The sequence below is a fragment of the Neodiprion fabricii genome, chromosome 3, assembly GCF_021155785.1.
Source record: "Neodiprion fabricii isolate iyNeoFabr1 chromosome 3, iyNeoFabr1.1, whole genome shotgun sequence".
NCBI lineage: Eukaryota > Metazoa > Arthropoda > Insecta > Hymenoptera > Diprionidae > Neodiprion > Neodiprion fabricii.
Window position 1 is genome coordinate 227,175 of NC_060241.1, and position 20,634 is coordinate 247,808.

General features: G+C 39.0%; 4 protein-coding genes across 11 annotated transcripts in view; 3 read left to right on the forward strand and 1 right to left on the reverse strand.

Annotated features, from left to right (window-relative positions):
• The first annotated feature begins 702 nt into the window (after window positions 1-702).
• On the forward strand, window positions 703-1,606 carry LOC124177494 (adenosine 5'-monophosphoramidase HINT1). Its single transcript, XM_046559895.1, has 2 exons — window positions 703-1,073; window positions 1,212-1,606. Exons 1-2 carry the CDS (start codon window positions 864-866, stop codon window positions 1,479-1,481), a joined length of 480 nt encoding a protein of 159 aa, XP_046415851.1. The 5' UTR covers window positions 703-863; the 3' UTR covers window positions 1,482-1,606.
• On the reverse strand, window positions 1,269-4,329 carry LOC124177495 (dihydrofolate reductase). 6 transcript variants are annotated; one of them, XM_046559896.1, is made up of 6 exons: window positions 3,202-3,529; window positions 2,656-2,707; window positions 2,391-2,546; window positions 2,147-2,270; window positions 1,916-2,025; window positions 1,269-1,853 (listed from the first exon to the last, which is right to left on the reverse strand). In XM_046559896.1, the coding sequence occupies exons 1-6, from the start codon at window positions 3,329-3,331 to the stop codon at window positions 1,778-1,780; spliced, it is 648 nt and encodes a 215-aa protein (XP_046415852.1). In that variant the 5' UTR covers window positions 3,332-3,529; the 3' UTR covers window positions 1,269-1,777. The 6 variants fall into 6 exon arrangements, with proteins under 6 accessions (XP_046415852.1, XP_046415856.1, XP_046415854.1 ...); XM_046559900.1 differs by having other exon boundaries at window positions 2,656-2,828; window positions 3,202-3,321; XM_046559898.1 differs by lacking the exon at window positions 3,202-3,529 and adding an exon at window positions 3,030-3,185 and having other exon boundaries at window positions 2,656-2,828.
• Window positions 3,642-4,726, forward strand: LOC124177496 (translation machinery-associated protein 7 homolog). 2 transcript variants are annotated; one of them, XM_046559904.1, is made up of 2 exons: window positions 3,642-3,799; window positions 4,350-4,726. In XM_046559904.1, the coding sequence occupies exon 2, from the start codon at window positions 4,351-4,353 to the stop codon at window positions 4,543-4,545; it is 195 nt and encodes a 64-aa protein (XP_046415860.1). In that variant the 5' UTR covers window positions 3,642-3,799; window position 4,350; the 3' UTR covers window positions 4,546-4,726. The 2 variants fall into 2 exon arrangements, with proteins under 2 accessions (XP_046415860.1, XP_046415859.1); XM_046559903.1 differs by having other exon boundaries at window positions 3,651-3,964.
• Window positions 4,727-4,858: 132 nt separating this feature from the next.
• The window catches only part of LOC124177488, a 31,976-nt gene continuing 16,200 nt past the window's right edge, over window positions 4,859-20,634 (forward strand). For both annotated transcript variants that reach the window (XM_046559878.1, XM_046559879.1), the window contains exons 1-5: window positions 4,859-4,990; window positions 5,117-5,357; window positions 5,627-5,890; window positions 6,244-6,288; window positions 9,622-10,093. The gene's annotated coding sequence lies outside the window, so the exon portion shown is untranslated. The remainder of the gene's footprint in view (window positions 4,991-5,116; window positions 5,358-5,626; window positions 5,891-6,243; window positions 6,289-9,621; window positions 10,094-20,634) is intronic.

Sequence of the window (20,634 nt, forward strand, 5' to 3'; positions counted from 1 at the left end):
GCGTCCGCAAAGTACAATTCGTAAAATATTCCTCATGTTAAACTTAATAACCTTAAGTAAGATATCTATCTAGGTGTAGTATACTATATATACACACACATTATTTTGAGACTGGAGTCGTTACTGACTCGTTAGGACTATATCAGAGATACCTGCGGGTATCATCCGTTATACAAAAAGTACTGCCATAAACGTTAAGAATTAACGCTAATTGTAAGTTAGAGATTACTTAAGATAATTACGAGGTAACAACTGAACTTTGTACTTTATTGTATGATACACTTCACAAATTACTTCATACATTCTTTTTCACGCACATTATATAAACTGCGTACACATACATAGGTATAATATGTCATATGATTTAATTGCGCTTATTGTTAGGTATAAACGTTGCTTCGGTATAACGGAATGTTGACATTGGATGATTGTCGCAACTTTCTGCATAAGAAGCACAAATCATAAGTCGAGAATTGTCAGCATAAACAATAGATATGCTAGAATACAGAATCAATAAATAGACTTTATACTTTTGTATTTGATACGGCTGTCAGTTTCTCATGCCCGCCTAGTCTCTCTACGCCGAATGCAGCGGCGCGCAAAACCTCAGTCATTACCCCTCACTCACAATCAGCCACGTACGAAAACTTTTTCGATTAATATTATGACAATGGATGTTAACAAAGTACGCGTTGAAAACTTGTCAATCGTCGATTATTTCCCGCGATCAGGCTGTTGCACATGCGCGAAAAACTTGCAGTCATCCCGGGGATGTAAATTGTACAGAAACTGCCGCGAAGGTGAACTTTCGGTATTTATTCGATACTTTTTTTATACCGAAAATTCAAATTTCGGGATATGACATGTGCGCACTTTCAACAATAGCGATAAGTACGTGGAAACAACTTGCCAGCCTACGGCCACGAAGACGAGCAATTGATTCGTGTTTGAGGAAAATGGCGAGCGAGGTTGAGAAGGCGCAACGTGCTACCGCCACTCTCGGCGGTGACACGATCTTTGGAAAAATACTGCGAAAGGAAATACCTTGCAAATTTATCTACGAAGATGATCAGGTACGTTATAATTTCACTGCTGATTTACCGATTGCAAAACTCGGCCTCACAAACGGAGTCTGAGTAGACGGATAACCTAACCCTAACCCTAACCTGTATTTAAATTGAGCCTAATAAGAAAATATTTTTCCTAAACAGTGCGTTGCTTTCCACGATGTCAACCCGCAAGCTCCGGTCCACTTTTTAGTAATCCCCAGAAAACCAATAGCACTGCTGTCTCTTGCCGAGGAGACCGATAAACCACTCCTAGGTCATTTGATGTTCGTTGCGCAGACCGTTGCTAGTCAGCAAGGCTTGGGCAACGGTTTCCGCTTGGTGGTCAACAATGGGAAAGATGGAGCTCAATCCGTCTACCACTTGCATATCCATGTACTTGGTGGCAGGCAAATGGAATGGCCTCCTGGTTAAACACCTTTATGTCATCGATTCGTGATACCGAAAGCGTTCAGCACTTTTGGTATATGGCAAAGATAAAGCTTATAAAATTCTGTGGTATAAACTTTTGGAAATAAAGAGTTAATCAATTCATTGTATACTTTCGGACTCCATGTACCCTGAGAGTATCGTCGTATGTTATCTCCTACGGCAATCTTGATACGAAAGTACTCGTGACTGCAGATCCGATGTGATAAAATAAACTCATCAAATTCCTTTCTATAATAAAAGTAATTTATTGCGGTGAATTCAAACTATAAAGATTGTTGTCAGGCTTTTTCATAAACTTTAAATTCGTACTGCAGTCCATTTTCTTCTTGAATCCCGTCTGGTACTTCAGGGTCTCTGTTTGTAACAAATTTTTATTGGAAGTAGTGGATATTATTTGCTTATTTCTGCATACTTACTTCACTAAATGAAATTCGTTGCTGATAGGTGGGAAGTATGTATCGCATTCAAAGTACTTCCTCACCAGAGTCAAGTACAGTCTGTGAAAGTTTGGCAATTCCATTGCAGCCTGATAAATTGTAAAAACAATCATCAACTTGTGTAGATTTATTTTTGGTCCACGAAAACGATTCCTTAACGAACAGACATTTTAAAACAATTATCAATAATTTTTGTAAATGCTTATATACCTTATAAACAGAACTGCCGCCAATAACCCAGATTCTTTCAATTTTGTCAGTCAGTGGGATCTTGGATAACTTTTCCAAAGCGTCAGGAAAACTTTTGCACACAAGTGCTTCGTCTCCTAGAATTCTAATGAGTAATGAAGGCATTATAATTATGATAGCAAAGCACTACTTGTTAACAGTGAGTCTACTATTTTTCATTTTCTATGAACCGATACTGTTGTTGTATGAAGCGTGGAATAATCACAGATCTTTGCTGGTCAGTACGACATTAATTCTGTTGCTCAGAGGCCTGTATTTTTTTGGCATAACATCCCACGTTCTTCGTCCCATAATTACGACATTCTTTTTAGATGGGTCCTTAGTCTCTGTTGTTAAACGTGTAAAATACGCCATCTCCTTTCTAGAGGAAAATTAGAGATGTAACATTGTATTTGTGACAAGTAGATTCAGAACAAACAATGCAATCGCTGTTACGCTTGAATATGCAGGATTCTTAAAATGTTACTAACTTTAATCGCCATGGTAGACGTCCGTTAATTCCTATACCCTGGTTCTCGGATACTGCAGCAATTAAATCGAATCTTAGCGGCATAGTTGCTGGATTTTTAGCTTCGTCGGCACTCGCGGTAGAAATAGGTTCGTATATGTACGAACCAGGAAATACGGTTATAGGTGTGTGTACCTAAGTATACCGAATGTATTCTGTAATAAACGTGTCCTTGCCACGTGTCGGAAATCGTTAAGCAATGCTTGTTAAAAATTGACCGTGCATACGTTTGAATCGAACAAGTTATATTGACCCGACTTTACAAAAGTGTGAATTGGCGCTTTTTTCAAGGTGTACAGTCGCTAGTTCGTGTGTAATATATACATGCATACATACGTGCGATTACAGAGGAACCGACCAAGAGGGCACCAGCTAGCTGTTTAGATTATGCAGAGATATTGTTGAGCATTGGAAACACAACTATAAAGACGCTCAGCCCTAGACTAATATTTCGTCCGGCTAGGTGGGTTCGCAAGTGATTCTATTCGTTCTATTGCTCTGCACTTACCGATCCCGTTGACTGATATACCTATATCCTCAGTCAATGGACGAACTCTTGTCTTCTTTTTTATGAATTCCTTCAAAATGATAGGAGGGCACGCACGAAACGTACTTCCTGCTGCGCGAGACCGGCACATGCGCGAATTATTACAATGAGAATATAACCTCAAAACCTGGGTAAATTAGTCAAACCACGTGTCAAACACTGACGGCATTGTTTTTAATGTCGATTTTTCTTTATACTTAGAACAAAAGATGTCTCAGAAGCAACAAATTATGGGAAAACACATAACTTGTTGACACATTTTACCAGGTTTTGAGGTTATATTCTCATTGTAATAATTTGCGCATGTGCCGGTCTTGGGCAACAGGAAGTACGTTCTGCGCGTGCGCTGGTATCATTTTGAAGGAATTCATCAAAAAGAAGAGACCGTCGAACACGGCCCTGTTCATATGACTTTTGTAATAGCGCATGCGCTATGGCTTCTATATTCTATAGATCTGTGTATTCTGCCTATGGTTCACAGTATCGGTATTCAGCAGTTGCAGTAGTCTGCGATAGCAGGAAGGACGTAAAATCTGAGACCCCAAGGCAAACCTAACACGTATGTACAGAGGGAAATTACTCAAGCAGTTGATCCTAAAAGAGATACAAACAGTTGACTTGGAGTCAACGAGTGGAGGACACCATCGCCGACGCCACTTTTGGGTTGTCGATTATTCGACGTTTTTCTATCGTAAAATTTAAAATCTTTCAACACCGATCACAGGTAAAAAATTAGTAATTTATACTCGTTGTCTTTTTGCTGTCGGACAAATAATGCAATACATTTCGAATATGTGTCAATCAAATTTCACAGTAAGCCCGCAAAGATCGTGGCAATGATCATTGCCAGCTTATTTAATTTCTCCCTACGTAGTAAGAATTCTACTATTCAAAAGATTGTCAAATTTTCGTTTTTAGCGTAATATCATTTACTATCATATCGTTTTCCCCGCAAAGTCGTAAGCAGTCATCGAAACTTTCACTCATCCATAAAGTAAGGTTATGTTCGTTGTAGCTGTGCGTTCCCTTTATGAAATATCCTGCCTGGATTAAAATACTCAAGTAGTAGTGTCTGACTATCGACATTACAAAGTAACTGAATTTTATAGGATGTCCGGACGGGACGGTGGGAAGAAAAAACCATTGAAAGCACCCAAGAAAGAATCAAAGGATTTAGATGAGGAAGATGTTGCATTCAAGCAAAAGCAGAAGGAACAGCAAAAGGCCTTGGCAGAGGCCGCAAAGAAAGCAGGTCAGAAAGGACCCCTGGTCAGCGGTGGCATCAAAAAATCTGGAAAGAAGTGACCCCACACACTCATCTGCTGGGAAAATACTCTGCAAAACTCTCAACAGCTGCCTAAATGAAATAATAATCATTAAATCACAATAATGGAAATTTCTGAACTCTATGTATCGTTCGTTTATCTACAATCCTACAAAGTTTCATGGATCTTAAACTCTTGCAAATAAAAAACTTTACATACAATATCCAAACTTTTACTATTCGGTGTATGGATGTTCTTTCAATATCTGTGACCTTGTGTCTATCCTATCGTTTGTTTCAGTTTTAAAGATATACGTGAGTTCAGCTTCAACAAGACAATTCATCCGGAACATCGAATGCAATGCCAATCACCAAGATGTTACTCGACAGACTCCTGAGTTATTAGCGAAAATTTTATTAATCGTTCAATTCGTCGAGACTTCTGCTTGTCCACATTAAGCAAGAACAATTTCCGTTGCAAAAAAAGTAAGGCAGCCTCTACATCAATATGCATAAGAGATACAATTTGCATTTCAGAATATTCACGGGAATAACTGATAGTCAAAAGTTCGCAAGGTACCAAAGACGTTGATTCTTTCGTTTTATTTTCAGATCTGACTTCCATTATCTACACACTCTTCGAATCCAAATGTCATGGTAGAAGTAGAATTGCCAATCTATGGAGATAATGTAGCAATCTCAAAATACAGTCCGTAACTTGATCTCGCATCGGTGTTAATTGATATTACCACAAGGACGGTGGTTGAGTGTGAATTAATACTTGTTGTGGATGTTCTTGATTTCGACCTTGATGGAACTTGATAATTCTCACATACTAATCGCCTTCTACCAGGTATCTTGATTTGAGACTTTAGCTAAATCTTCAGCCATGAGATAGCTATAGTTTAATGAAGCAGTAATGCATTTCAGTAATTAAGTTGCTGCATAATTCGCCTTCTACCTTATGTTTTCTACATTCGAAAATGAAATGTGCCAAAGATCGCGCAATTACTCGACGTCAGAACCAAGTTCATTGGCCTCGTGCCGATTTTAAAATTTGATTTTGATATACGGACAGCATTTGATTTATATATTTATTACCATTTTATAAATCCGTCCAAGTATGAAGGGATCTCCTGTGCCGCGTCGGTATTAAAGAGAGCGAGCATTTTCACGGATTGGTAATTGAACATGCAGCATCGGCACTGTATAACAAAGGAAAGACAGCTGACTACCATATGATCGCAACTGTTGCCAACTCAGTACCGCGAAATCGAAAACTCACATACTTTGTGTGCTGGTCGGGATGAACTTCTCAAGGTTCTGTATGTTTTGGCACCTTGATTATTACTTGGAAGTCGACGAATTAGTGGAGCATCAAAAAAGGTATGTTTATATGTTATTATAATAACTTGTATTATGTAACGAAGGGGGCGAGGATCATTTAACGGGAATGTAGCGAGCCATGTAAACAAATTGAGAGACGAATCGCGATTCAGTAAGTCTTCATATGACAAATAACAAAATAGCTACTGTAGTAACAATCGCGGTTGCGGATCTGTTTAACACGCAAGAAATGATCATCGCTACGATTGCATCAAATTATTTTCAAGGCAACGGGATGATGTATACGTATATAGGTATGAAATGAACAAAATTAGCCAAAGACGACAATATTATTGCGCAAGTCGTTATGAAACTGTACTATTAGCTGTCAGTTTAATCACATATTTTTTCAGTTAAAACGCGGGGAGGGCCGATGACGACTTACCCAGTGAATTAGGGTATATTGAATGAGCAGCTTTGAGTTCGATAACTCGATATATATATATATGTATGTAAGAAAATACTCCACATAATGAGCTACCATCCACTGCCAGCGGCGACGGGGGATAATGGGGTGGATCATGTGTGAGCAGTAACGTTCTCACGCGTGGTGCCACGCACCCTATCGGCCGCTCACCCTCGCGTACTTACGCACGTGCCTTGCGGGACACGAACAAAAATTCATAATCGTCATAACATCCAAGCACCGTGCCGCATTGTTCGAAAGTGCATTTTATTCACAGAACAGAGTCATACTTGCCTCTACGAGTCTCACGAGTTGCGGTTGAAGCGAAGCGGATTTTAATTCGGTGGATATTGCAAAACGTCCGTAAATTTAGATAACCTAAAATATAAATTGACATAAATACATTGTGTTGTTCAAAGGACATGGGCCCAAAGTATATGAAATTTGCCACTCAAGTACATGAGAAAATTGATAAAGACCCTTGATCGATTACTCTTCGTGTTCCACATGGTTCCGAGTAAACGAGGATCCATTACACGCAAAGTACCGTATAAACCAGCTCCACAAAGCTTTAATTGAAACTTTGCGATGGTTTCTTACGGAACTTGGTCTGTGAGGGCTTTTTCAGACCCTTGGTTTGAGGTCAAAGCCCAAAAAGTGATTTTCATCATGGCGTATCCAATATGGCGGGCTTTAAGGAGGGCAGAAACAATCAATCACTGGATTCAAACGAATCTTGTTATACGGCTATCTTTCATTATTTACATGAGCCGTTAGGTAATGAACCATTTGCCGCCATCGTCCCAGCACCCAGTATATAAGTAATATGTCATAAGAGTTCTTGTTATGAGAGAATTTCCCCTTTGTTTCGCTTGAGCGTATTTCATAGCTTCCCCCATTGTACCTGTGTACATGAGCCGACCAGCAGCGTAAATCGTACCACCGTTCGGGTAAATCGTATCAATTTATTAAGCTTAATTACTCGGAAACGGCTTGTCTGACAAAAATCTATAATCAGACCTTTTTTGTAGGGAATTTAATTTTATAAAGGGATAAGTGAACATAAATTTTTTCACTTCAATATTTCGACAGTTCTGACGTAAAACATCAAATTATTACTAAAAATCAAAAATCGCGATGATAGACCTCTTAAAGTTAATATTAAGGGCTTAAAATTTCATGAAATTTTTTTTTTGCCATACTGAATGATATTCTCAATATATTTTTCAAAAAACAAAATAGTCAATTTTTTTGGCCCAGTCTAATATATATATATGTACATTACACAGTTGTATAAAACGTGCACCCCGACTTAAAATTTTTTCGACTTACGCCGTCAATGCCGGAACGACCCATAGCGTAACTTCGGGGTATTACTGTATCGGAATCATTCTGAAATTGTACATCGCTTGTTACACACAACTCTACTGACAATAATGAAAAAATGTTATGTTCGAAGCTATTTTACTAGTGAAAAGGGTTTCAAAAAATGATTATATATAATATTGGAACACTTTATTCATGTTACTATGGATAGATGAAACAATTGTTGACATCGACGTTGAGGATTATTTTTATACCCTCTGAAATATTAAATGCAAGGAATTAGTATCTGAGATTCGAGGTAACTATGAAGCTGCGGGTTGTGCGAAACAGTTTCCTTCTCCCGGTTGATGGGAGTTTCTAACATCCATTGCGAAGTAATGTCATTTGAACATAGTTCACCATTCCATGAAGATATCCTCGTGGCATGTGACATTGCGTCCGTCCAACGGTTACGACGGATTATCCTGTAAAATATAAGCGTGTTCATTTGGTTGTTTCGCTTTTTCAATGCAGAATCCATAACATGATTAGTACTTGTCGATAAAAATATACTTTGGCAGAGAATTCGTGCCCTCCCCTCCTTATCTTATAAGGACACATACAAATACATGGGTCCTCTTCTGTTCTCTTACAGCCATGTGTCGGCGCCATCTCACTATACCCAAAAATGTTAAAAGTGAATGGTCGAATCTGACGAAATGGAATAGTGTGATTAAAAATTTTGATCATCTTGAATAATCCGAAAAGTTGAGATAATTCTTTTGAAATTAAGATATTCATTTTTTACGAATCACTCTAAATTTCACCGTATTCAATATTTTACTACCGATAGCAGATATCTAATGTATGGTCATTTGGAATGAATATGAATGGGAAATTCCTCGTCAAACCCGACGGATTATTTGTAATCGGAAAGATTTTTTACAGAATGTATAAAATGGTAGAAGCCTCGCCAAAAAATGGTACCATTAAACAATTCGTTCGTTAATAACAATTACAATGTTCAATGTTTCCGGATAAACCAAAGTTTTCTACGAAAGCTTATCCTCTCTGCTCGCGAATGTGCTGTGAATAATTTTTCTACGTCAAGTAGAACCGGAGATAAGATATTTATTCTTCAAGTTTGCTGCGCGCTCATTTTGCAACAAAATTGAATGACTCGGTGCTTTCGGAAAAAAAAATCGTAGAAATAGGTTTTGACTTTTTATGCTCACATATCACTTCGAAAAAGCTTTCATTGTTTTGGAAAATACGCGGTCACATTTTGTCAGAATGATATTTCTGACTCAAGAACCTAAATTTCGTCCCAACTGACTTTTTATGGTTTACATGATGAAATAATAACAGTTAATATTTATTTTCCTTAAGATTTGAAATTTCTCGCATATTTGCATCGTACTTAGGGTATATATCAACACGTGTAAATTTCTCCAATTATCGGAAAAGAAAATTACCGTACGATTATAATAATTGAACTCTTCGAGCATTCGAATCTAGGCTCCGATAAAATTGTGGTATTCACAACGAAGCATTCAGCAATTCTTATGTTCTGCACACTCCTAACGAAAAATCAAAATGATTATACCTATGTATAGTTTCAAGAGATTGTCCCGGTATACGGAGCATCTCATTACATCTCCATCAAAATTAGCGGATCCGTGATGTGTTACAGTTACTCTGAATTTTTTTCCATACGAACACTTTTCGAAAAACAACATTGCTTCTCTATCCAACGTAGATACTTCAATTGCGACTAGCTGAAACAGTATTTCGATTCTATGCCTACGAAAAGTCAAGATCGAGAGAGCAAAAGAAAAGTTGTTGGAATAATTACGAATATTAATGTTATGGAATAGATCGAGCGCGTGTCGAAAAGAATCCCATTTCGAAATGAATAATTGTTCTAATTTCATATTATAAACGTATTATTGTAGATAATCTAGTTTGTCTCCTGGAAAATTATAAAATTTATAGTATGCATCACGTATGGATCATATAGGTATTACTGAAGAAACAGCCAAGATAAGAAAACGAGTCCCGCATCTCCTCAGTTGTTACGTCGGAAATTCGGAAGGAATCGAGAATTCCCACCCTCCATGCCCCACACGACACGCGTGTTATTTTCGTGCCGAGCCGTATCTGGGTTGGCAGCCCTGACCCGAGACCCAAGCTGTCAATCCGCACTCCGGAGCTCAGTTGGCAACAGACCTTCGGTCTGATCGTGAGGGTGCGCTAGGCTGTGTGCAAGTTTTGCGTTCCAGTTTCGCTTCGTCCGCTTCAACTCTCCTTATACACGAAGCGATCCTTAGCTGTCCGAATAGTTAAGTGGTGCATTTCGCATAACACGCGCCCGACATCATTCCCTGACGACCGTGCAACCCTGTGGGGTATAAAATGGCGAACATTTGACCACACGAGATCAGCTCCAGGCTCGGGTGTTTCGTGCTGTCGTGATCGGAACCTATTTGGTGGTGAGTAACTGCTTCTCTTTCAATTACTTCAATTCACACTGATTTCCGTCATTCTCCGCGAATTGATGAAACCCGCATGCATGCCCGTACGAATAATGTTATATATTTCCATCTGCACGTTGTTCTTTCATGATTGTCAACTCTTTATCCGTTCGTGATTCTTCCAATGTGTCTTCTACATATTATATTCGGAGATAGATAGGACGACGATGCGGTGCAGATAGGATTGAAAAATCAGGTCTTCCGTGACAACACCTGTACATCTGCAATATGGCACGATTCTTACACTGTATGCCGTAGGGCGTACGGGGCTCCGTGTTGCACCATATTGTCAAGCATGTTTGGAAATGTCAGTCGACAACCGCGGCCTGCCTCTTATAGGCTTGTATGCGTAACACATGTAAACTCGGTGTATCAAGCTTAATTGTGAATATGCATGGCTGACCAAAGTAACGTTACGTAATGTCGTTTCAACTATAATACATAAGTATGTATACGCATACATAAACGCTATAGCATGTAATGTGGTAACGGTTAAGCCCACGAGGTGAGTCCGCGCCTTCCTTTAACAACTGTGATTTCGTTGTATAAAATAAACTATATATCTATATCTTACATACGTAAACGTGAATATCTCGAAGCGGACCACTTGGCACTTACCGCACTCACGGATGGGGCCAAGCTGCAGCGGTTAACAAGAGAGACCGAGTCACCTCGAGTGTTTCTTGATCACGCTTGTTTCACGACAATCACGAGGTTTACCCATTATGTATCAAACTATATCGAGAATCGTAGACAAAACGCGAGTTTGAGATAGTGACGCGACGCTTGGTGCAAGTATTATTTCATTCGCGTTGGAAATTTCAACTTGTATAATTCTATAACCTGTTGGGTATTATGATTATTGAACGGCGGTGATCCGCAATCTCGGCTCGGGTGTATTTGGAAAAATTTTGTATTCAAAGATATTCGAAAATTCGTGACGTTACGTACGGTTATCGACAGTTCAGAATCTAGCATGTTTTTATTCTCGTCACACTACAGTAACTTCTACGTTGTTTGTTACCGTGCTGTGTGCGCGATTCGCAATCAGTACCTTATACGCGCGGGTGGCAGTTCGTTCAAGGCTTGATATCCCGTCGAGACTCGTATAAATTTATATAATTACCTATCTGCAGAATTTGAGTAAAAGATGATTCTTCGAAATGAACTATGGATAAAGCAATTCCAATGTAACGTCTTAACATTGTATATCTCTTTGTTGTATGTTTATAGAACTTTTTATCATATTTCGTCGTGGTTTCTTTTGCTATTTCTGGTTGTATATTAATAGGTTTTCAATACTCAAGAGTAATTATTGTGATGCGATGTAAATTATTATTTTTAGAAACAAATTGACTGAAAAAAATCGTCAAAATTGAAGTAATAATTCATTTTCGAGAAAGTTACCCCTCTACACATATACATGCAAAACATAAATTATAAGTTTTTGGGCTCACTGATTACAAAATTTAAATCGGATTTAAAAAATTCAACATAGCGGTTCCAATATGGTGGACAAAAATTTCAAATTCGATCGAATTCAGAGAAGAAACTCTGTCCAGGGCATTTAGGATCGCCTATTACGAATCTGAAATCAGATTTTGCAAAATCAGTATAGTGAAACTAATCAGCGACTCTGAAAACCCCTGCCATAGAGTTTTTTGATCCTATTCGATGAAATTTGAAATTTTCCACCGCCTTATTGGATCCGCCATCTTGAATTTTTGAAATCCGATTTCAGATTCCTGACATCAAAAAACATAGAATACTATCTTGTTGTAAAAGTTAACTCAGCACATTAATGTGTGACTCAAAGGGCTAAATAAGAATGGGGAAACAATTATTGCTAAAGCGCGCTAGTCGGAAGAACAATGCTACTCACGATATTGGGGGGAAATGACTAGGAAGGAGCGAACTTTTAAAAAGGACAACGTATTTCGTTCAAAACGACGAAATTAGTTTACCTCTCGCGTCACGTGAAAAGTTTTCAGAATAAACTGCAAGCATGCCAGGCGATGTGGTTCGGCAATGCAGGTGAAATACGCGCGCGACTGCCTCTCTTGTTCGCGGTTTCGGCTGCCACGCGTCATTTGCACGGTTACGCATTTCTGCGTATGTACATAGAACGTATACAGGGACGAATATAAGACAACCAAGAGGGCCCCAATTGCCGCTTTATTCAATTAATTTTTAAATGACTGAACCAATTCTACTTCACACGAGTAATTTTTGTGTAATTAAGAAAAAAAAAGATGGTATCAATAAGTACATTTAAACTATATGGTTTAACCCACACGAATGATGAAACAAAGTTTAACCCCGACCCTCATCGAATGAGTCGCCGATTTTTCCGCCGTTTATGCTGCTGCTACACTAAACGGATGTTTACAAGCTAGGTACTGTTTTAGATTTTGCGCAAAAGCCGTTTACAAGTCTTGACAAGGCACGTAGGACGTTTTCTTTTATCATACGAGAAAAAGCCCTGTCGTTGATCGCAAAATTTGTATATACAACCAAACATTGTTTGCCCATAAAATGTTTGAAAATAATTCTTTCCATATTTTTTTACCCCGCGAATTGTCGTTGAAAAAAAAAAAAAAAAAAAAATTCACAATGTTACCGTTTTTACAACTTTGCGATAAAATGTAAGATATTCGTTTTATAGAGGAACAAAATCTGGAACTCCGCCTCGATGATTTGTGTCGAATATCCGCAAAAATATTCGTTTGGCGCGGTACAGTAATAGGAAAACAATAGGGTCGGGGTCAAACCTGATATTGTTGTAACTACTAATTAACGGATTTATGTATACCTACGGGCCCAATCAACCCGTTACTCGGCCCTGAACGTTTACGACGTGGATCGAGATATGAATGTAGTACATGGTACACGTGCGTCCGCGAACGCAACCCTGCTAATGAATACGCTCGCTTGCTGCAATCGTGAAAACTATCTACACTCGAAGTAGTTATAGAGTATAGACTATTGGGTATCTGGTGTATCTGGCGCGCCTCATAGGTATAGCTATCTTTTTATTTATCATGTGTGTATGTGTATATATATATATATATATGTGTGGGACATTCCACGTCAAATTTGCAACCCATGTACCTCACCCCCGTTGCTTTTGATCATCTCTTAGAATGATGTTGCAACCGACCCAAAAGGGTTTCGGGATTTTTTTAGTCACCAGTAAAATTTTTTAAAATTGAAAAACCAATTCCGAAAACGCCATTTTTAAACATATGAAAAATTCACACTGATCGTATGATTTAAAATCATCTGATTTTTAAGCATCGCACGATAATGGGATCTCATTATTTACTATTGTTTTCGCAAGTTTTTAGTTTTTCCATGTCGGAACTGTTTTTGCTTTTTTATTTTTTATATGCTTCGATCTAAATAGATTACAGAACCACATTATTTTCATGAATCGTACACAGATTATCGATTTTGCCGTTCTATGTTTTGACCTTTCTACATTTTGTCTTCCCGTATTTCGACCTTTCATGTTTTCAATTTTCTAACCTTGGACTTTCCAGATATTTATATTCTACGAATAAGATTTTGAGATCTATGAAAATTCGTTATTCTGTTCCTTCTATCAATCGGCAATTCTGACTTTTTACCGCTACCCATGTATGCGTGATGTATTCGCAAACATTTTCGACGTGGCCAATGCGACAACGACAACGACTACGACTGCGACTGCGACGACGAAGACGAAGACGAAGACGAAGACGACCTGCACCAGACATCATGTCGCGCCTGTCACTTTTTTTTTTGTTTACACAACGTCATACGTAACATTAATTGCTCATGTATCACTACCATCGTGTGTCCTAAATTCGTCCGATTAGCTACGACCTCGTTTCTACTTGTAAGCATAATATATACAAAGTCTAACCGCATCAACGATGATATAGTCAAGTATAATTCGCAAATTGTACAATGCGTGACAGATATGAATAGTGTACCTGTATATTATAGGTGTAAGTTAGGTTAGATTAGGTTACATATTCTAATCTCTAACTATACGATACCTATCGTCTATAGTTGCAGTTGTCCATACACGGCGTATAGTATCTATTGTATAGTAATCTGAAACCGCTCGTTGGTGTGAGTTTTGCCAAGTCGGTGCGGTGTACGCGACATATATTATACTTATAGTCGACATCTTGTTTTTACTAGGGGTGTGTGTGCGAGTGCGAGAGCGAGTGAGAGAGATTGAAGTAGACTACCTTCGTACACGGTATAATAACTTGAGTCCTCGTACCGGAAGTAGCTATTCCTCACTTGGTTTTAGTCGTTCTCTGACATAATTCTTGTTTATTAATCAGCCCAGTAAACCAAAACGAATTGAATAGAATTGAGTAGGTGGGTCTAAAAACGGAATTAACTCGAATTAAAGCGAATTGAAAAGACCTGTGCCAATTCTTTTGATTTATTTTGTATTTATTTTAATTCACGTTAATTCTATTTTTGCCGTGATCAATTCGATTTGGCTTACACTGGAGGGTGGTGACATGACCGAATTTTTTCCTAATATAAATGTTACCTCTAAAATTTGGCTCCTTGGCATATTCGGTGTAATTTGATTATTCCTTATGCACCAATTAAATCCGTTTTAACTATCTTCAGAATCAGGTTGCAGGGTGCACGGATTTGCGGGGATGTTGAATCCGACTGCTACAAGAAACGGAAATTCCTATACATATATTAAACCACGAAACGACTGTGAGCCGAGCTCACAATGATACTTTCTAAACGGTTTTCCTAACAATAAACAACTTAAACGCGCAGAATTGGACTACCTCCATATGGGATTTGATTCAATTCGATTGCATATGCAATCTTCGTCCGCCTTATTAGATCCGCCACCTTGAATTTTTAAAATATGATTTCAGATTCTTAATCAGCGACCGCAAAAACTTCTTATAATTTATGTAAAACATGTATACGTGTAGAGGGGTAAATTTCACGGAAGTGAATTATTCTTTCGATTTTTATGATTTTTGTCAATTGATCGTTGAACAATAGTAATTTATATTATATGGCAATAATTACTCTCGAGCATTGAAAACCTATTAGAATATTACCAGAAATAGCAAAAATCCGCAAACCAATATGTTTTCAAAGTTCTCTAAATGTACAAAAAATGGATATAAAATAGGTGGTAAGAATACTTACCATTATGACTCAAAGGGTTGAGACTAGCCAAAGTTTTGAGTCTTTATACATGATTATATATCCAAAGACGTGAAAAGTTTCGGGAAAGGCGTGTTTCCTAGTTTCCAGCTCGGATTTTTAGCGTGTTTTCCAAGAATGCAAGAGTCAAAGCAAGGGGGCCAAATGTTGGAATACGTGTTTTTTTTTTTTTTCTTTTTCCATAGAATCTGCAAAAAAAAATCAGTAAAATTTCAGTCATCGAGCGGTATTTCTCGCGGAACACGACACACTTGATGTGAAATGACTCATACCTATTATGCATGCACTGCAGGCAGCCACTTGATTTTGATCGCCATTCCGCCGAACTTCCCTGCCACACTTTTCATATCTCCTGCACAATTCTTACGCTTGGGTGTTTCATTATTATTCCACACTGTTTTCAAAATTATAGTTAGCCCTGTAAGTGATGATTAGTGGGGCCTTCCTACAGGACGGCTATGGTCCGCTGGCTTCTGTACTGAAATGAAAGTAGTGGCATTTAGGTCGTTTGAAAACTAGTTTACGCAACGCCCGGACTTAATTTCACCGTTGTTGGTTGATGGTACCAGCGTGGTATTTTACTATCAAGCTTCTTGTACTGAAATCATCGCGACATCGCAGCAGATGCATTTGAGAAATTGACTAATTTCTGACCATCATCCGTGTCGCTTTATATCTTTGTCGAATGTCTGTAGATGTCGGAGCTTGAGAAATTTTTACCAGCTAAATTCCTATTTTTACGTTTCGTACGGATACTTGGTTGGATAATTCAATTGACACCCGCGTGTAATTAATGTAATATTCTCCAAACTAAGTTTTCCGAGACGTGAGCCTTGTTTTCCTCTTACTTTCACCTCTCTTTCTTCCACTCCCGCCTGACACGAGCCTGGGTTACGTTTATCATTAGTTTGTCTTTCGCGCCTTGTGAAACTCAATCTTGATCCAGTCTCTTTTGCTGGTTAATTATTATACACGTGTCTTTTCAACGATATTATGTAGCGTGCAGCGTTTCAACCTGGGTTGCTGATTTCAGAGAGATAGAACACTGTATGCAACGCGCGCGCGCGTGTGTAGGTAGGGTGGTATATTATTGCACTCTTTTTTTAAGGTGCCCGTCGAAAAATTTGTGTCAAAAATTGGAAAATAATCAAAAAATTGTGGTAAAACCTGGAGGAGGTAGAGAAATATTTAGAGGTCGCAACCAATCATTGTAATATTTTTAAAATTTATTTCTGCGCGCACACACACACACACGCACACACGCGCGCGCGCGCATATACATATATACTATATGTCTGTAAATTGTACACACAGAAATAAATTTTAATATATATAACATATATATATGTTTATTTTTTCTTGTATCGTGGTCCAATTAATCATTCACCAATCATCAGCAAACTGCGCCTAACAATTCTGCAGTTGGCTGTTCTCCTCTTTTATCCAAAATATTAATCGTCTCGGAGAAATTTGGATAACCAGTTTTTGCTACCGAACTAGGAGTATCGTATCACCTTAATGTCCCTATTTCTTTTTCAATACTGATTTTTATGATTAATGATTGACTGGACCACGATACGAAAAAAATAAACCAAAATAAATAAAAAATACTAAAAGAATTGGTAGCGACCTCGGAATATATTCCTCCTTCCTCCAGGCTTTACGAAAATTTTTTGTCTCGCTATTTGTCACAAATTTTTCGAGTGGCACGTTAAAAAAAAAAATCTTTAAATGAACCACCCTAATGTGTGATAATGTAACGCAAGTAATACAATGTAATATAATACAATAGGAAAGTACTATAGAGGCTAGCCAAGACAAGTCAATGATCCCGGATTAATTAGTGTTTAACTGTACATGTATATTCGCTTTGCAACAAAAGCGCGCGTATTTTTCCTCTGACCTTAGCGAGTTATTTTTTGATTCATGAACAAGATTCTCGACCGTCCAACGCATGTACAATGAGCCTACGCCACGTATATTTACAGGTATTGGTACGTATTCTCACAATCAATTCTGATATTAAAGGTGCCCGCGGTGACCAAGAGTAGCCTCCATCCTGTGCTGCTGTTGTTTTTCGTTCGCATGCCGGTTTAAAATACAATCAGCAGCGTCTAACATTCGCAAGACTGTGTTCGCGTATATACTTTTAACTCTATCTTTTATCACACTCCATCTTTTTGTATACCATCCTGCGTTTTTCATTTTGCATCAATTATAGTCTTACCACTCCCTTACGTATTCTGTTGCCAAGTTATCATTGTTTTTATCTGCCTTCCGCTTTTCACCCTCGCAAATTAGAGGTTCCCTACCGTCAAAATGTGTAAGCCTAACTTACTTTCGTCGATACCGTTGTAGTAGAATGCGTACACTTAGCAAGATTATATTTGGCCACTTTATCACTCTAGAATCCTACGGCAAGTTGACTTTGTGAGATTTTGCATGCATTCATTTATTCTACGAATAGATTGGCTACAGAACGAACTCTTTTTTTTGTATATATTTCGATGAGTGCTGGCATAGTCAATCTCAGTAACTGTGCCTACGTACATTACACGCGCACAGAAAAATTTGCATGCGTGATGGAAAATAATCCCAATCTTCTTTTGACCTTGATTTTAATTCAGTACATGGAAAATTACATCCGACGCACTAGTGAGATTTAAACGTTGATTGCGAGTACATATAACACGCGTTATACGTTATAAATTACGTGATTATATATTCTTTGAATCGCAATAGCATATTATTCATTTCTGTAGTTGTCAGAATACTCGGCAACACCCACTTAAGACAAAGAGATAGACATACACTTACACCTAAGGAGGGGTTGACTCTCCCCGCTCATCAATTATATTCAACAATTAATTAATGGCAACGAAAGCTTTCAATCGTTGGGGAAACCTGATGATCATTGAAGGCGGCAATTAAAATTTTGGCGTATGTTGTCGGTAAGTCCGAAACCCTGCAGGACAGTTATCGCTCAGCGTGATAGTTGTAGTCGATATCGCAGCTCTTGGGGTTCCATTTTAGGTCCGCCTGACCTGAAATAGAATTATCAGTCCCTTCGAGAGTTTGCCTGAGTGTGCGCGCGCCGTGCCCCCCCCCCCCCCCCCCCCCCATCCCTTCGGAGCTTAGGTCTTGCCTGCCTGCTCGTCTCCTCTTCCTCCTTCTCCTCCTCCTTTACCTCTGAGAGACGACGATCATCTGATCTGAGGAACTGCGCGCCGCCTATGATCAGCTGTTTGCGTCGGCCATCTTGTGCTTCGTCCAGCTGTGCCGCAGTCGACGCTCAGCTGACCTTAGCGTGCGATCTCCTGCTCGGGCCGCTATACCCACTAGGCGAAAACACACACACACACACACACACTACCTGCTGCTATGAAACGTGTCAGCTTTTTACCGTTCATACATGAATACGCACATGCATACATGCGTGCTGGTTAAGGCGTGCGTATTATTATACCTCTCCAATACTAGTAGTGTAACAAAGACAGATAGGTAGAACACACTACCGTTTATTTGGAAATGGAAGTACAAGTGTGTACATTAACTGAAGTAGAGTACTGATATAGGTTCGTATCGCACTACAGACAAATAGTCCTTTCACCTGATCGACGCTGCTGCTGGTTTGTATTGCGTTAGCAACCTGAATTGGTATCCTCTACACTGCTACCGTTACGGAATCAATTTCTATGCTGTATATGCATTTTTCGTTTATTGAATATTGGCCGCCTCACCCTTCAATAAGAGAGAGAGAGAGAGAGCCGCTTATGCAAACTTCGAGTAGAATCGGCTCCGTCAGTTTCACTCGTGACCAGTATTCAATAAATAACCCTGTTTATAGATAAGCTCGTGCGTCCACTTCTGTATAGAATGTGTGTATTTTTATATAGAACGAACGCCATTTATCACGCATATGTATGTTGGCACGTAAATAGTGGGCATGCAGGAACGTTTACAACGAGGTCCAAAAGTCCGCGAGAGGGCAATCAATTGTTAAATATATGAGAGGAGAGATAATTTCCGCACCGTTAGAAACGTACTCCAAACATTCATTTCGGTACGACGCCTTTGGCAAGCAGATCTCGCGTAACGTATAATTGTTGCCCGTGTGTGGAAATTGACCTTACTTTGTAGCTCATCTCGAATTTTCGCGTCCGTTTGCCGTCAGAGCAATGATGACTGATCTCATAATTTTCTGATAGGAATTCTTTCTATATATGAATCATATCTGATCGTGAAGTAATCAAAGTCCTCGGTCTGTTTGTCAAAATGGTACACTTTTACCATTCCCGAAAGTGAAATCTCGTGGTGACAAAGACATGGATATAGATTGCCCAGGTGCAAAATACGCTCAAAGCATATCCATTAATGTGCAGTCTATCCATCTATCCACCTACCCATCAATCCATCTATCCATATATCCACCTAGGAATAGATGGATATCTATCTATCCGTCTAACAATTCATCTACCTACATGCGGATCTACCTACCTACCTACCTACCTACCTACCTGTCTACCTACCAAACCACCCACTCACCCACCCAGCTACAACCTGCGTTCGAGTGCACATGCTAAACGTAACGACAGTGCATGACTCGCGCAAGGAAGAGTACTGCCATAAGATCAATAGGCATCAGCCTTGACACAGCTCTGTTCCTTTCACAGCAACTGTCAGAGTTTCACATGCCCGCATAGACGCGAAGGCCTATAATAGGGGAGTTCTGGTCAGTCGGGTTCTTCCAAACCTGAAAGATTTTGATAGGTTTTATCATAGGCATACACTTCGATTACTTGTGGACCAGAACGCAATGCCATACTACCTTTGATATTACTACCGTGTTTGTGATTGAATATTAAAAAGCGATTTTGCAGAACACTTGCGGATGTCACGGCGCCGCGTACTGACGCAAAATATGCAACGAGTAGAGAGTATGCCTGCGGTGCACGGGAAAAACATCATCAGTACCATTAACAATACGTATACCGGCAAAAGTTGCATCTAAACGATTCGAAGCCACCGGTGTCGTGTTCTTACGTCCATCTCAATTGAGTGGCAGACGACACGGGTAACCCTGAAACCACCTACGTACCTGTACATACGATTATGAGATGGCTACAGTCGGGAACTAAGATGAAGGCAATCATGTTTAAGCACTCTGGTATCAGTAAAGATCGTCGAAGATGACCATCATTTCTAACAGTGTTGCTGTATTATAATACCGACATTTAGTTTGTTTTAGCGATAGCGTAAATGAAAAATATTTATAACATCCTGCATGTATG

What these genes read in the sequence shown, in the direction of transcription:
- LOC124177496 (XM_046559904.1), top strand. Translation starts at nt 4,351, where the DNA reads ATGTCCGGACGGGACGGTGGGAAGAAAAAACCATTGAAAGCACCCAAG.
- LOC124177495 (XM_046559896.1), bottom strand. Translation starts at nt 3,331, where the DNA reads ATGTGCCGGTCTCGCGCAGCAGGAAGTACGTTTCGTGCGTGCCCTCCT. An exon ending in GTACTGACCAGCAAAGATCT is followed by an intron (nt 2,271 to 2,390) that starts GTGATTATTCCA and finishes ATTACTCATTAG; the next exon opens with AATTCTAGGAGACGAAGCAC. An exon ending in AACGAATTTCATTTAGTGAA is followed by an intron (nt 1,854 to 1,915) that starts GTAAGTATGCAG and finishes TGTTACAAACAG; the next exon opens with AGACCCTGAAGTACCAGACG.
- LOC124177494 (XM_046559895.1), top strand. Translation starts at nt 864, where the DNA reads ATGTGCGCACTTTCAACAATAGCGATAAGTACGTGGAAACAACTTGCC. An exon ending in TTATCTACGAAGATGATCAG is followed by an intron (nt 1,074 to 1,211) that starts GTACGTTATAAT and finishes TTTCCTAAACAG; the next exon opens with TGCGTTGCTTTCCACGATGT.